The sequence below is a fragment of the Loxodonta africana genome, chromosome 23 (genome assembly GCF_030014295.1).
Source record: "Loxodonta africana isolate mLoxAfr1 chromosome 23, mLoxAfr1.hap2, whole genome shotgun sequence".
Lineage (NCBI taxonomy): Eukaryota > Metazoa > Chordata > Mammalia > Proboscidea > Elephantidae > Loxodonta > Loxodonta africana.
The window spans coordinates 50,989,709-51,005,094 of NC_087364.1; the positions used below are offsets into that span (position 1 = coordinate 50,989,709).

Below are 15,386 nucleotides of genomic sequence, written 5' to 3' on the forward strand. Positions count from 1 at the left end.
AATGTATATAAAGTCAGCGGGCACGTTTCTTAGTAATCTAGTAATCAGTTATTTCATCCGTCACCTCATATCAAACCATAATATTTCTATGGTACTATTTAACTTACCTGGTTCTAGCCACTATTAATGCATTTCTCTAGCTTGTGAAACATCTAGTTATCACTCTATTTTAGCTTGTTCGTACTAATGATTTATTTTCACTTTCTCTAGGATATAGACCCGCAGCTAAATGGATTTGATTTATAAGAGGGAAATCAGCAGTCAATGGCCACTCTCACCATGACGCTACTATGGAAAACAGAATGGTCAATAGGATATGGTCTGATAAATAGTGATGATTGAAGATGCTGCTTCAATACATGTGAAATCAATGGGAGATACTTGCTGCCTGAAGAGCTTTCTGAGCTTTTCTTGACAAGCTTGCCTTTAAGAAATTGGAGGCGTATTCTACCACTATACAGTCTTTCTCAAGTGGATACAAATAACGTTTGCCTCACTGTAACCAGACAACTAGACAACTAATGTGGGACCATGGCACTGCCCAGATGCACATGGCCAAATTATGTTTGGAGAGCAGTAATGGCATGCTTGGTACACAAGGGATTGGGTGCCTCATTGACTCTCTGTGTGTTGGGATGTTTGCTTCAGGCTGCCCATGTGATCTCACAAAAATTGGATGATGTGGACCCATTGGTGACTACCAACTTTGGCAAGATAAGAGGGATTAAGAAAGAACTCAATAATGAAATTTTGGGGCCTGTTATTCAGTTTCTTGGAGTTCCATATGCAGCCCCACCAACAGGAGAGCATCGTTTTCAACCTCCAGAACCACCATCTCCCTGGGCAGATGTCAGGAATGCCACTCAGTTTGCTCCTGTATGTCCCCAGAATATCATTGATGGCAGGTTGCCAGAAGTCATGCTTCCTGTGTGGTTTACTAATAACTTGGATGTGGTTTCTTCCTATGTACAAGACCAGAGTGAAGACTGCCTATACTTAAACATATATGTCCCAACTGAGGATGGTGAGTTTATTGCAGGAAAAGAAAAAAAAGAAAACACAGGGAGATCTATTTATATATTTCTTTTCAATTCTAAGTTCTAACAATATTAATTCATGTATATTGGTAGCATGCATGGCTTTTCCTGTTGGCATGTAGACATAATTTACATGCGTGCATGTTGCTCTTTTTGTTTATGTGTGTTGGTGTATCTGTTCTTATTTTTTTCCTGTGCCTACTCATTTTCTTTCCTCCACAGCACGTATATTTAGGTAGAAATGGGTTCCTAATTTCCATTTCCTACCAAATGACTTCTGAGAAGATGCATCAATATTTCCCCATTGCATGTGCAGGCTCAACCAATTGGGGATCTTTCGCACTGAGTAAATACAGGAGTATATTAAGTTAGATAGCGGTGTTGCATGTTCCGGCGGTCTGTGATGGAGCGCCATGTTATTTTCTAGTCTTCTATTCATTTTTCAGTAAAAAGAATATCCAAGGAATGTGCCAGAAAACCCGGCAAGAAAATATGTAGAAAAGGAGGTATGTATAAAAGTGGAAATAAAAAATGGGGGAAAAGCTTGCAGAGGAAGAGCCAGATACTCTCCCTAAGGATGACTTGCTGATGCTGGGAAGTGGATGGTTAGGTGATACTTGGAATTTAATGAAAGCTACCCAGGAATAGAAAGGTGGTTAAGGAGGCTTCCAGCTGAGTAGGTAACATTGGCAAAGCTCATTATTGGTGCCTTGTGCTCTGGTGCTGATAGCATCCACAACCGTTGAATTTCTGCCTTGAGCTTGTGTATGGAGGAGAGGATACATCAGACAGTGTATTGCCTGCAAGGAACTCAATCTAAGCTGTTTTACCAACTGGTCAATTTTGATCTCTGAACCTTTTTCTACAGACGCAGATTTCTGTTCCTCTTAAAATTGATCAGTTCAGTCAGAAACCTAGCTTTCTTGTTTGTTTATTCTTACCTTCTTCTGAATACCCTGTGAACTTTCTCATCATGGAGTAAATTTGTCATTGTTATTGGGCAATTGCCATTTTTAAGTAATGGTGTTTTTGTCCTTACAGTTTTTTCAGATCTCGTTAATTTTCCAGAAGAGATTGAGATTTTACAGATTTTATACTAAATATTTACAGTCTTAGAATTTTTTATATTTATATTTATGTTAAACACTTTAAAACATAGAGAAGAGCATGATTCAGAAGCTACAATTTAATCAACCTTCAAAGCATCCTCTAGCCAGATTGAGCAAATGTAGACACTGACAGCTGCAAGCTTGCATCTGAATGTGGCTTGTCCACACTCCATTTTTATATAACATCCAGTAAATCACTCATAGGAGAGTATGATTTTCTATGGCAGTAAATCATCTAAGTGTTATTTTGACCTTATTCATAACTTTGTAGAATTTCCAATCTTCATACAGAAGTCATATTAATATTCTAGTGCTGCACATTCTATCTCTCCATGCACTTCTAATCTCGTGGCTGGACCAAGTCAGATTTCATTACAGCATCCTTGTGGGGTGGGAGAATGTCTGAAGCGTTCTGTTTTACTGGAATTGCATTATATGGAAGAAGCTTCATATAATAAAATTCTCAACAGCAGATCAGAAGTACTCGCATTAAGTTGAGTTTTGTTCTTGCTTTGTTTTTCTTATTTCTTTCTTATACTGGTAATAATGTGATTTAATCTTTTTTTTTATTGATGCCATGATTTGGGTTAAAAGCATGGTAATACTTAAGAAGATGAATATGGAAGCAAAAAGCATGTTTTAAACAACTAAAGAAAATTCTCTTGTTTTTTCCCCACATGAGAATAACTGCAGTAATTTACATGCCTTCAACTAATGTACAACACTGCAGTGGTTATTATTACGCAGCTCATCAAGCCTGTGTAATTAGCTAAGTGACTTTCGCCTCCCATCACAAAGATGTTGATTCACAAAGTCATAAATAAAGATGCTATTGAAGAATGCATAAATAGAACATAATACATAAAATATGTACAATCAAGAAAAAGATAAGGACACCTTAAGGTAAGCTAGTAAATCAGAAAGTGACCTTTCTTCTCATATACAACTTCAGAGGGAAAAAGATTCCTTAGCAAATTCAGCTTCATTGTGCTTTGGATTGTTGGTTCCAACTGCTTTATAAGGGAATGACCAAAGAGTTATATAGGCCTGTGCTATTTACTTTGGCAAACTATAATTAGTCTGTGGACATCTAAAGATACCCGCTTCAGCCTATGTGGTGTGTAGTTGCAATCTACAGTGCTTTGATATTCAGCATCCTACAAAATTATTTTGCTTTGGAATTTAATATCTGTTATTATTCAGTAAGTTCTGCTCACCTATTAATAGTATAGGTATTATCCTAAAATCCAAAGAACAGAGAATTTAAATGCAATTTTCCATATAAATAGTCTTAAAAATAAACAAAACTAACATTTTACAGCTTGGCTTTTAAGCACAGTAGTAGAAATTTGTTTTTCCAAAATTTTTACTGTGTTTCCTCCCTTCCCCCTCACTCCTTTCTTCTCTTTCATGGAAGGTTTATTTAGATGGCTTCAAGAAATCATATTATCCCAGATCAGGAGTTATTCATCATTTTGTATCTATATGTATATATAAAAAAAAAATGTATATACACTAGTATATATTACGTATGGGTTATGAGTTCTTCAGCAGAATTCCAAGTGTATAAAGGCTGGTTCAGAAACTATAGGAGTAGTTGTGTTGTCTTCTGTCTACCTGTTACAACATTCCAGCTTACTGTTATTTATCTCTTATTTTTTAAGTGCCAAGTACACTATAATCTGTGTATATTATATTCATTCAAAATATTTCCTAATTGCCATTTATAAGCCAGTATTATTCAAGGGGGTCAGTAATGAATGAAGGCGACAAAATCCCTCTTCCCATGGAATATACATTTTAGTAACTTTATACAGATTTTGTGCACTTTGGTTTGTATTAAAAAAAAAAAAATCACTTCCCTCCTCCAAGAGATCCCTTGCCGTAATTTTTAAATAGAGCTTTTATAATGTTTTTTTCTGTGCAACTGAAGGGGGGAAAAAAAAACACATTTTTATCAATAAGCTGCCTCTCTTAAAACAGGTCCCAGTTGTACTTTTTAATCTATCTTTTTATATTTCCCATGATAGTTTTAGCCATATGTTAATTACTCTCTAGATATTTCTTCAGGGCTTTATCCTTGCTGAATTGAAAGGAAGAGCAAATGCTTAAAATAAGATGACTGTCAACACTTGGGCAAATAGGCACATAATATTGTGATAGGAACTGGGATTTGGATGGGGAGATAAATTATCTTTTTATGGGCTAGGTGCTTTGCATGATTTATTCATCTAATAATCACAACAACTTTATGAGGAAAGTGTAGTATTCCTATCCCTGTTTTATTATTAAAAAAAGAAGAAGAAGAAGAAGAAGAAGCTTCTGAGAAGCTGAGTAACCTGACCCAGTTTCTACTACTAGTAAGTGGTAGGGTCAGGTTTGGCCTCAGTTTGTGTTTATATTAGATGTGTTTCTATTATATTAGGTCACTGACTGTAGATTATTTCTATAGCAGAGGCTTGTGTCTCTGCACCTGCCCCTCTCCCTTTCTTCATTGTTCCTTTTGCACCTACAAACGTACTGTGCCTTTTTTTATTGTACTCGTTGACACAATGACACAGCCTTAAAAAAAACAAACAAAAACCAAGCCCGTTGCCATCGAGTCGATTCCGACTCCTAGTGACCCTATAGGACAGAGTAGAGCTGTCCCATAGAGTTTCCAAGGAGTGCCTGGTGGATTTGCACTGCTAACCTTTTGGTTAGCAGCTGTAGCACTTAACCACTACACCACCAGGGTTTATACAGCCTTAATGCTCACCTTAATTAAATTAATCAAGCCAATGTTAGCAGCTGATTTCCAGAAAACATGTTCAGTGTTCATCTTAGTCAGTTCTCTGAAATAGCACATGGGTTTTCCCACAGTCCAGACCACAATCCCAACAGACTCCTCCCAGATGCCATAACAGAGTAGCTTTAACATGCTTCAGTTTTGCTTTGTTTCTCTAGGTTGCTGTCTTGTGAGAGTTGCTGACAAACAGTTAAGTGGCCACATCTTAGGCAATAAACATGAGAAGGAGGAACAAGGGACCAAGAGAGTCAACAAACAAATTGATTGGCTCATGGATACTCTAGAGTTGTGTGGCCTTATATTTCTCCAGTAGTTTGACTGTAATTTGCAGACCTCTTCTGAGATGAAAAAAGAATTAGCTTTCATTCCTGCAGTTGTGAGAACTGTGAACCTGCTTTTTCACTCACCACAATTTTTATTGTGCAGAAAATTAGAATCTTTGTAGACAACTCTAGTACAATCCTTTACTCCTTGAGCATTTTATTTCTCATTTTCATAAGTATTTTACTTTTTCATGCTCTGTTTAATAGTCTTTACCTGAGGCAATATTGAATTCATTCAAGAGCCTTTCCACAAATGTAAGGTTTACTTGGTGGTTTGTCTAGCATGGAGACAGATTTTTCCCTAATTAAGTATGTATAACCATGACTTCTATCACTGTCAGTGTGTTTAGGATTTTAAAAGAAGATAATATTCCAGAATGCCCTTTCTTCTTGCTTTGAAATCTCTAACTAATTTAGGTACTTATTTAATATTTGTTGCTTGCTTACTCTGTGCTGGCTACTTTTCTAGGCTCAAGGGATATATCAGTGAACAACAACAACAAAAATATATCCTTGCTCTCCCGGAGGTTCTATCCTAATGTGTGAAAACAGATTACAAACAATAAACGACTATATTAGAAAGTACAAAATAGAGTATGTAGGATCAAGAGGGCTGGTGTGGAGGGTAGAGGTAATTTTAAATAGCGTAGTCTTAGTAGGCCCCATTTGAGCAAAGGCCTGAAGGGAATGAAGTGAATATCTGGGGAACAAGCAAAGAAAAAACAAGTGCAAGGGCATTAAGGTGGGAGTCTGCCTTGAATATTTAAGGAATAGCTAGGAGGGTAGTGTACCTAGAAAGGGAAGAGAGAGAATCAAGATTAAGACAGAGAGGAAGGAGTGGGTGCTTGGAGCAGATCATATTGGACCTTGTCTTTTATGTGGAGTCTGAGTTTTATTCTAGATGCCATAGGAAGGCATTAGATGATTTTAAGCACAAAAATCCCATCATCGAACTTCATTTTGAAAAGACTAATCTGGCTGATATATTCAGAGTGTTGTTATTGTTGTTAGGTGCCCGTGAGTCGGTTCCAACTCATAGTGACCCCAGGTCCTGAGCCAATCTCACAATCATTGCCATGTTTGAGCCCATCGTTGCAGCCACTGTGTCAATTCATCTCATTGAGGGTCTTCTCTTTTTTCCCTGACCCTCTATTTTACCAAGCATGATGTCCTTCTCCAGGAACTGGTCCCTCCTGATTACATGCACAAAGTACATGAGATGATGTCTCTCCATCCTTGCTTCTAAGGAGCATTCTGACTATACTTCCCAGACAGATTTGTTAATTCTTCTGGCAGTGCATAGTATATTCAATATTCTTTGCCAACACTGTAATTCCAGTGCATCAGTTCTTCATATCCATATGAGGCGATTAAAAAAAACATGGCTTGGAACAAGTGCACCTTAGTCCTCAAGGTAGCGTCTTTGCTTTTTTAACACTTTAAAGTGGTCTTTTGCTGCACATTTCCACGATATCATGTGTTGTTTGATTTCTTGACTGCTGCTTCTATGGGCATTGATTGTGAATCCAAGCAAAATGAAATCCTTGACAGCTTCAGTCTTTCCTCTGCAGCTTCAGTCTTTCCTCTGTTTATCATGATGCTGCTTATTGGTTCATTTGTGAGGATTTTTGTTTTCTTTATGTCGAGGTGTAATCCATACTGAAGCCTGTGGTCTTTGATCTTCATTAGTCCTCTTCGCTATCAGCAATGTCATAAGTTGTTGTTTTTCTCCAATCCTGATGCTGCATTCTTCTTCATATGATCCAGCTTCTCAGATTATTTGCTCAGCATACACAATGAATAAGTATGGTGAGAGGATGCAACCCTAATACACATCTTTCCTAATTTCAAACCATGTAGTATCCTCTTGTTCTGTTTGAATGACTGTGTCTTGGTCTAGGTGCAGGTTCCAAATGAGCACAATTAAGTGTTCTAGAATTCTCATTCTTCACAATGTTATCCATAATTTATTATGATTCACACAGTCAATTGCCTTTGCATAGTCAATAAAACACAGGTATACTTTTTTCTGGTATTCTCTGCTTTCATGAAAGATCCATCTGACATCAGCAATGATATCCTTCATTCCATGTCCTATTCTGAATCTGGCTTGAATCTCTGACAGTTCCCTGTCCGTGTACTGTTGCAACCATTTTTGAATTACCTTCAACATGATTTTACTTCCATATGATATTAATGATATTGTTTAATAATTTCCACATACTCTTGGGTCGCCTTTCTTTGGAATGGGCACAAATATGGATCTGTTCTGGTCAGTTGGCCAGGTAACTCCCTTCCAAATTTCTTGGCATAGAAGAGTGAATGCTTCTAGCATTGTGTTTGTTTGTTGAAACATCTCCGTTGGTATTCAGTCAATTCCTGGAGCCTTGTTTTTCACTAATAACTTCAGTGCAGCTTGGACTTCTTCCTTCAGTGTCATCTGTTCTTGATCACATGGTACCTTCTGAAATGGTTGAATGTTGGCCAGCTCTTTTTGGAACAGTGACTGTTTATTACTTCCATCTTCTTTTGATGCTTCTTGCATTGTTTAATTTTTTGTCCATAGAGTCCTTCAATATTGCAGTTGGAGGCTTGAATTTTTTCTTCAGTTCTTTCAGCCTGAGAAACGATGAGTATATTTTTCCCTTTTGGCTTTCTAACTCAAGGTCTTTGCACATTTCATTGTACTACTTTATTTTGTCTTCTCAAGCTGCTTTGCCTTTTTTTTTTTTCCTTTATTTCTGCTTTTCACATTAGCTACTCTGAATTCAAGAGCAAGTTTGAGTCTCTTCTGACTTCAGGTCTTTTCTTTCTTTCCCATCTTTTCAATGACCTTTTGCTTTCTGCTTGTATGATGTCCTTGATGTCATCCCACAATTCAATCTGGTTCTCCATTAGTGTATTCTTGAGATGGTCTCTAAATTCAAGGTTGTACTTTGGCTCTTATGGGCTTGTTTTAATTTTCTTCACCTTTAACTTGAACTTGCATATGGGCATTTGATGGCCTGTTCGAAAGTTGGCCCATGGCCTTGTTTTGACTGATGATATTGAGCTTCTCCATCAGCTTTTTCCACAGATATAGTCTCTTTGATTCCTGTGTACTCCATCTGGCAAGTTCTATGTATATAAAAAACAAAAACAAAAGCCCAAATCCTTTCCCATCGAGTCAATTCTGACTGATAACAGCCCTATAGGACAGGAGAACTGCCCAAAAGGGTTTTAAAAGTCTGAAAATTTTTACAGAAGCTGACTGCCACATCTTTCTCCGGTGCAGTGGCTGGAGGGTTCAAACCCTGACCTTTCAGTTAGCAGTCAAGTACTTAACCACTGCACCACCACATGTATAGTCACCGTTTATGTTATTGAAAAAAGGTATTTCCAATGAATAAGTTGTTGGTCTTGAAGAATTCTGTTACCTGATCCCCCAAGTTGTTTCTATCACCAAGGCCAAATTTTGCAACTACTGATCCTTCTTTGTTTCCAGCTTTAGCATTCCAGCTACCCGAAATTATCAGTGCATCTTGGTTGCGTGTTTGATCAATCTCAGACTGCGAAAGTTGGTAAAAATCTTCAATTTCTTCATCTTTGGCATTAGTGATTGTGCATAAATTTGAATAATAACCGCATTAGCTCATCTTCATTATCCCACCCAATAGATATATGGATATTATCCTATCACTGACAGCATTATATTTCACGATAGATCTTGAAATTTTCTATTTGATGATGAGTTATATGCTGTCTCTCTTCAATTTGTCTTTCTTGGAATAGTACACCATATGATTGTCCAATTCAAAACAGCCAATGCCAGTCTATTTCAGCTCACTAATGCCTAGGATCTCGATGTTTATGCATTCTGTTTCATTTTTGACAACTTCCAATTTTCCTAGATTCATATTTCATAATTCCACAGTCTGATTCTTAATGGATGTTTGTAGTCATGCCACATCAGCAACTTAGTTCTCAAGGTGACTTCTTTGCTTTTCAACATCCAGATCGTTAAGGTCAACTCTACTTTTAGGAAGCAGCCCTGCCCCAGTCAAATTTTGAGTACCTTTTTTCCAACCTGAGGGGCTCATCCTCCAGCACTATATCAGACAATCTTCCACTGCTATCCATAGGGCTTTCACTGACCAATTTCAGAAGTAGATCACCAGGTTCTTCTTCCTAAGCTGTCTTAGTCTGGAAGCTCCACTGAAACCTGTCCTCCATGGGTGACCCTGCTGGTGTTTGAAATATCTGTGGCCTAGCTTCTAGCATCACAGCAACACACAAGTGACCACAGTATGACAAACTGTTAGATAGGTGGTGGATATTTAGAGTAGATTATAGAAAAATATGAGAAAACAGAGAGAGCAATTAGTAGATTATTGTAGTCCAGACAAGAGATGAGCCTGGTCTGGGCTCAGACCAGGGTGGTACCAATGGAAGTGGTAGATTCAGGATATATTTTGAAGATCATATTTCTTAATTTTTTTTTCTTTGTAGACTGTGAAAGGATAAAAGGGACCAAAGAACCTTCCTAAATTTTCAATTGGAGTACCTGGAAGAATATAATTGCCACTAATTAAAGTGAAATGTGAGGAATGTAGAATAGTTTGGGGTAAGGCCTAGTGAAAAGATCACGGTACAGTTTTAGACGTGTTTAATCTGGGCTATCTAAAAATCTTTTCGACATCCAAGTGTAGACTTCAAGGAGTCAGTTTTGAATTTCAGGAGAGAAGTCTGAGTGGAGATAAAAATTTGGGAGTCATTACAACCTAAACCCACCAAAACCAACCCCACTGTGACTCATAGTGATCCTCTAGGATAGAGTAGAACTGCCCCCATAGAGTTTCCAAGGCTTGTGTAATCATTATACAAGGAGATTCCCACATCTTTTTCCTGTAGAGCAGCACATGGTTTCAAAATGCCAGCCTTTCTGTTGGCAGCTGAGTACTTTAACCACTTCATCACCAGGCCTCCCTATATTGCAATATCCAAAAACCAAATCAAACCCATTGCCATCAAGTTGATTCAGACTTATAGTGACCCTGTAGGACAGAGTAAAAAAAAAAAATAGAACTGCCTTATAGGGTTTCCAAGACTGTAAATCTTCACAGAAGCAGACTGCCACATCTTTCTCCCACGGAATCAGTCGCTGGCGTGTTCGAGCAACCAACCTTTTTTGGTTAGCAGCCAAGCACTTAACCACCGCGCCACTGTTGTTAAGTGCCGTCCAGTCAGTTCCAACTCTTAGCCACCCTGCGTACAATAGAACGAAACACTTCCTGGTCCCGTACCATCCTCACAATCATTGCTATGCTTGAGCCCATTGTTGCAGCCAATGTGTCAGTCCATCTCCTCGAGGGTCTTCCTTTTATTCAGTTACTCTCTACTTTACCAAGCATGGTGTCCTTCTCCAGGGAATGATCCCTCCTGATAATGTGTCCAAGAAGCATTCTGGCTGTACTTCCAAAGCAGATTTTTTCGTTCTTTTGGTAGTCCTTGGCATATTCAATATTCTTCGCCAGCACCACAATTCAAAGGCATCAACTCTTCTTCCTTATTCATTGTCCAGCTTTCACATGCATATAAGGCGGTTGAAAACACCATGGGTTGGGTCAGGCGCAACTTAGTCCTCAAGGTGACGACATCTTTGCTTTTCAACACTTTAAAGAGGCCTTTTGCAGCAAATTTGCCCAATGCAATGTGTCTTTTGATTTCTTGACTGCTGCTTCTATGGGTGTTGGTTGTGGATCCAAGTAAAATGAAATCCTTGTCAACTTCAATCATTGCTCCACTTATCGTGATGTTGCTTATTGGTCCATAGTAGGTCAAATTTTAAAATCATGAGGCTGAGTGAGAACAACAGGAAGTAAATGAAGATAGAAAAAGACACCAAGGAATAATCAATGGAACACTCCAACATTAAGAGGTCTAGGAGAAAAGGAATAGGGAACAGAGACTGAGAAAGAGTTACCTGTGAGATGAGAAGTAAACCAATTTTTGTTTTTGTTGTTATCCTGGAAGCTACCTGAAGAAAACACGTTATAGTATACGCAGTACTCAACTTTTTCAAATGCAGTTTGTTGGGGTGATATGGATCTGACACAGTGTAGTGGGTCTAAGAGAGAAGAGGGGAAGTTTTAGATGCTGAGCATAACAATTTTAAGAAGTATTGCTCTAAAAGGGGGCATAAAAGACAGATGAATGAGGTCAGAGGTTGTTGTTGTAGGTCAAGATAAAAAAATAAGGGAATTTTGCATATAGTAGAGAGAGAACAATTAACAGACATGGTAGAATTGCTGGAACAATATCCTCCCATAGGCGAGAAAGATGGGATCTTAATGTACAGTTGGAGGTTTTAGATGAAAAAGAACATAAGTAGATGATCCTAATTAATATGTAGTTAGGCAGAACACATGACTGCAAGTGTAAGGGTAGAAAGAGCAGTAGGGTTCCATCACGTACTCATCTGATTGTTTCAGTTTTAATTCTTTGATGTGTAATATTAGGAGAAATGGAGATAGAATTAACATTGGTGAGCTTTTACTATGTTCTAGACATTTGGCCTTGTTGATGCATTTAATATCACAAGATTTCTGTGAGGTTTCTTTTCTACTTTACAAATGCAGAAATAGAGGAGCCAAGAGATTAAGTGTCTTACCCAAAGATACATACTTCATTAGTATCCAGCTTTATTTCCTTTGAGAAGATTATTTTTGAATGGAGGGAACGAAACAAAAACAGTAACAACAATAATTCTTTCTATATGGGATCCCAGACCAAATAGGAAATGAAAGTGGTGGCCAATTTTCTAGTAGAAAAATCACTATGCACTGAAATAATTACAACTCCTGGTTCTTTTGGAGTTTGAAGATGAATGGGAAACCAGATTTAGTCAGAGATTTGGCTTCTTATCTGAATTAGTAGCCTTGGACAGATGTGATCAATTGTTTTTTAAAAGCTAAACAATCTAAGTAGGAAGTCTGAAATGAAGTAGACATAAAAGTTTATAAAATTTTAAAAGAACAACATCAATCGTACCATTGTTTACTGACAGGTGGAAAGAGTCTCCTGAAGAAAATGATTAAAAGACCATTATGGTTGTCCAATTCAGTTTTTCCAGAGAATAAATACTTTTTTTTTCTTCAGAAACTGGGGTTGAAGTTGAAAACATTTGCCAACAACAGAGTTATGACACAAAATAAATCCTTTGTAGAAACTGCTATTCTTTCTCCAGTCCTATTCCCGTCTAATGCAATACGTTTCCTTTTATATTGTTTTCACATAAAGAGCTTATTAGCTTAGTGATTATGATGCATTCTTTGTTTTAATTAATTTACTTAGCATGACATATTTTGTTGATGATCTTTTGGCCTTAAATATTTTTCAGTGAATGCTCCTTCTTTCTTCTCCCACGGTGGTACTTGCTAAAGTAGTTTAGGAAATGACCAACTTCAAAAATCACACCAGTAAGTCATCATTGCTGATGTCGAGTTGGTTCTGACTCAGTGGCCCCACGAACAACAGAATGAAACACTGCCAGGTCATCCTGCACCATCCTCACAATCGTTGTTACGCTTGAGCCATTGTTGCAGCCGCTGTGTCAGTTCATCTCACTGAGGGTCTTCCTCTTTCCTGCTTACCCTCTTCTTTATCAAGCATGATGTCCTTCTCCAGGGACTGATCCAACCTGATAACACGTCCAAAGTATGAGAGACGTGTCTCTGCATCTTTGCTTCTAAGGAGCATTCTGGTTTACATATATTTTAGTAACAATCACATAATCTATTCTGGATCTGATAACCTTAGACTCTGGACTAGATACAGAAACATAATTTCTACTAACGCATCTTCGTATAACCCTTTATAAGTGGACAGAGTACTCTATATAACATTTCCACTTACTTTTTTGCATGCACAATCTGCAGAATAAGCCATCAAAATGGTCCTATCATTATACCCATTTTACAGGTTGAAAAACTATTGCTCATTTGGGGTTAAATAGTTTGCTGAAAGTCACATGATTTCTAGTTAGAAGTGCTAGGGCTTCTGTCTAAATCAAGACCCCAAATTGCCTGTGACATCATATGGCTTTTATCACAGTGATCTTTCCTACAGGCATGGATTCGCTTTGCTTTCCCAAGAAGTTTCTTTAATTTGTTTTTAAGCATTTTTCTATCAAGGTAGGGTACTATGCATTAGTTCAGATGCTTTTAAATAACCAACTGTGATTCTATGTAGACTAAATGATACAGATTTTTTTTCTTTTCCCTGAATTTTAAACATTTCATCCAGATGGTCGCTTGCATGCAAACATGGCTTTAGTTAAAATTAAGATTAGTAGCATTGCTTTTCAATTCAGTTTCATTTTGTCATATTTATGTAATTGGACAAAATTCTTTTTAAAATAATTTTTAATTTAAGATCTATTTCTGTGTTTGCTGTAATACTATTCGTCTACTATCTGTGTAATGATAGCCTTACAGCAATTTAATTACAGCCCATAGGGTTCATTAAAGCGTGTAAAATGCTGCAAAAATCAGTTTTAAACAATGACAAAAAGAATTCTGAATAAAAGAAGCTGGGGTCATTGTAACCAGCAATGGAATTTTCAAAAGTAGACCATCCAATTAATCAACAGCGGTTTAAATTTCCTGTTCTCATTCCAGAACTTAAGGAAGAAAGTCTTCTGTCTTTCCTTCTTCCTTTCCATTTGAGATAAAGGTCTTTGAAGCATTTAAACCAAAAATGAAATAACATATTGTCTCCTAACCCTAGGAGGTTAACACAAAAACACTTTCCTTCTCTTCTCTTTTGGAAAACAGCTTCTATTCTGTTTTCCCCTAAAATCTTCAAGGCTCTGCTTCTAGGATCTTCTTTCCCAGTTCTTTAAAGTGGGAAGTGGGGGCCGGAGGACAAGGTGCAAGGGATAAGTATGAACAGCACAGGAATGGCACCAGGGCAAGTAATGTAACCTTGCCAAGTGGATAGGAAGCATTTGTAAATACAGCTGCTCCCAGGGAAAGGAAGAGGGATCTGTGTTCCTGGACCTCTCCAGAATAATTATGTTCCCATGAGGGCGATCTCTGAAAAGAGAAAAGCCAACAGCCAGCTCTAACCTCCATTCCTGCTATGTTCCCGTCCACCATCTTCCTCTACTCCCCATCTTTCTGGGCAGTGAACTGGCCATGTCCCAGTTCCAGCTCTAAGCTTTTCATCAGAGAGAGTTGATATGTCACTGTGGGGCAGTAATTTACAAGCTGGGCAGGTCCTGAGATTCCTGAGTTGCCTCTAAGCTAAGCAGCCAAGCAGCCTGCCAATACCTCTCTTGGCCTACCCCTACAACCACCCATACTCTACACCACTAGAACAACTTGACTTTAATTCCTTATACATATATGGAGAGTCCACCTGCAATGCCAAGATTTTTTTTTTTTTTTTAAAGAAGTGGGAACAGGGGTTCTGCTGCTTAAAAAAATAGGAAGTTGTTGGTTAAGGGACTCAATATCATTTCCATTAAAATAGTTTTATTTATAACTTTTCAGTTTGAGGAGAAAATTTCTTTTCCTAACTACTGCTTAAAATGTTTCATATTCCAACTTACTATGAAAGGCCAGGTATGAGTTTTTTTTTTTTTTTTCTTCGTCTGGTTTTATTTTATGGAGACCTCTGGCCTCCTGTACAGGTTAGCAAATAGCATTCTGAAGGGGAAAAAAGGAAAGAAAAAATAAAACTGTAGAATGGTTACTGGTGCTTCAGATGGTCATTAACTGGCAAATTTGACTGTCCCAAACAATGCTTTTTCTTATTTATTGATTGATCATCATTATTCTTTTTGATACGGAGCCCTGATAGCATAGTGGTTACGACCTTGGCTGCTAACCAAAAGGTTGGCAGTTCAAATTTACCAGCTGCTCCTTGGAAACCTTATGGGACAGTTCTACTCTGTCCTATAGAGTTGCTACAAGTCAGAACTGACTTGGCAACAGCTAACAACAACAACATTCTTTTCGATGGTTTTGTCACTTTGTTTGGTACTATGTGTCCAAAAGGTGGTGCCTCTAATTTCCTTGCGTGGCTGTCCCCTCCGTGTCTTGCAGCCAGAGCATACTGTGTACAAAGCACCATGTCATCACTTACC

General features: G+C 37.9%; 1 protein-coding gene across 7 annotated transcripts in view; it reads left to right on the top strand.

The window, feature by feature from the left end:
- The first annotated feature begins 327 nt into the window (after positions 1 to 327).
- The window catches only part of NLGN1 (neuroligin 1), an 829,224-nt gene continuing 814,165 nt past the window's right edge, over positions 328 to 15,386 (top strand). For 4 of the 7 annotated variants that reach the window (XM_064275485.1, XM_010596023.3, XM_064275487.1 and 1 more), the window contains exon 1: positions 328 to 1,024. In XM_064275485.1, the coding sequence (XP_064131555.1) occupies positions 532 to 1,024 (493 nt within the window). In that variant the 5' untranslated portion in view covers positions 328 to 531. Of the gene's footprint in view, positions 1,029 to 1,483; positions 1,544 to 15,386 lie in introns of all 7 variants that reach the window. The other 3 variants (XM_010596020.3, XM_064275484.1, XM_064275486.1) reach the window with 2 other exon arrangements.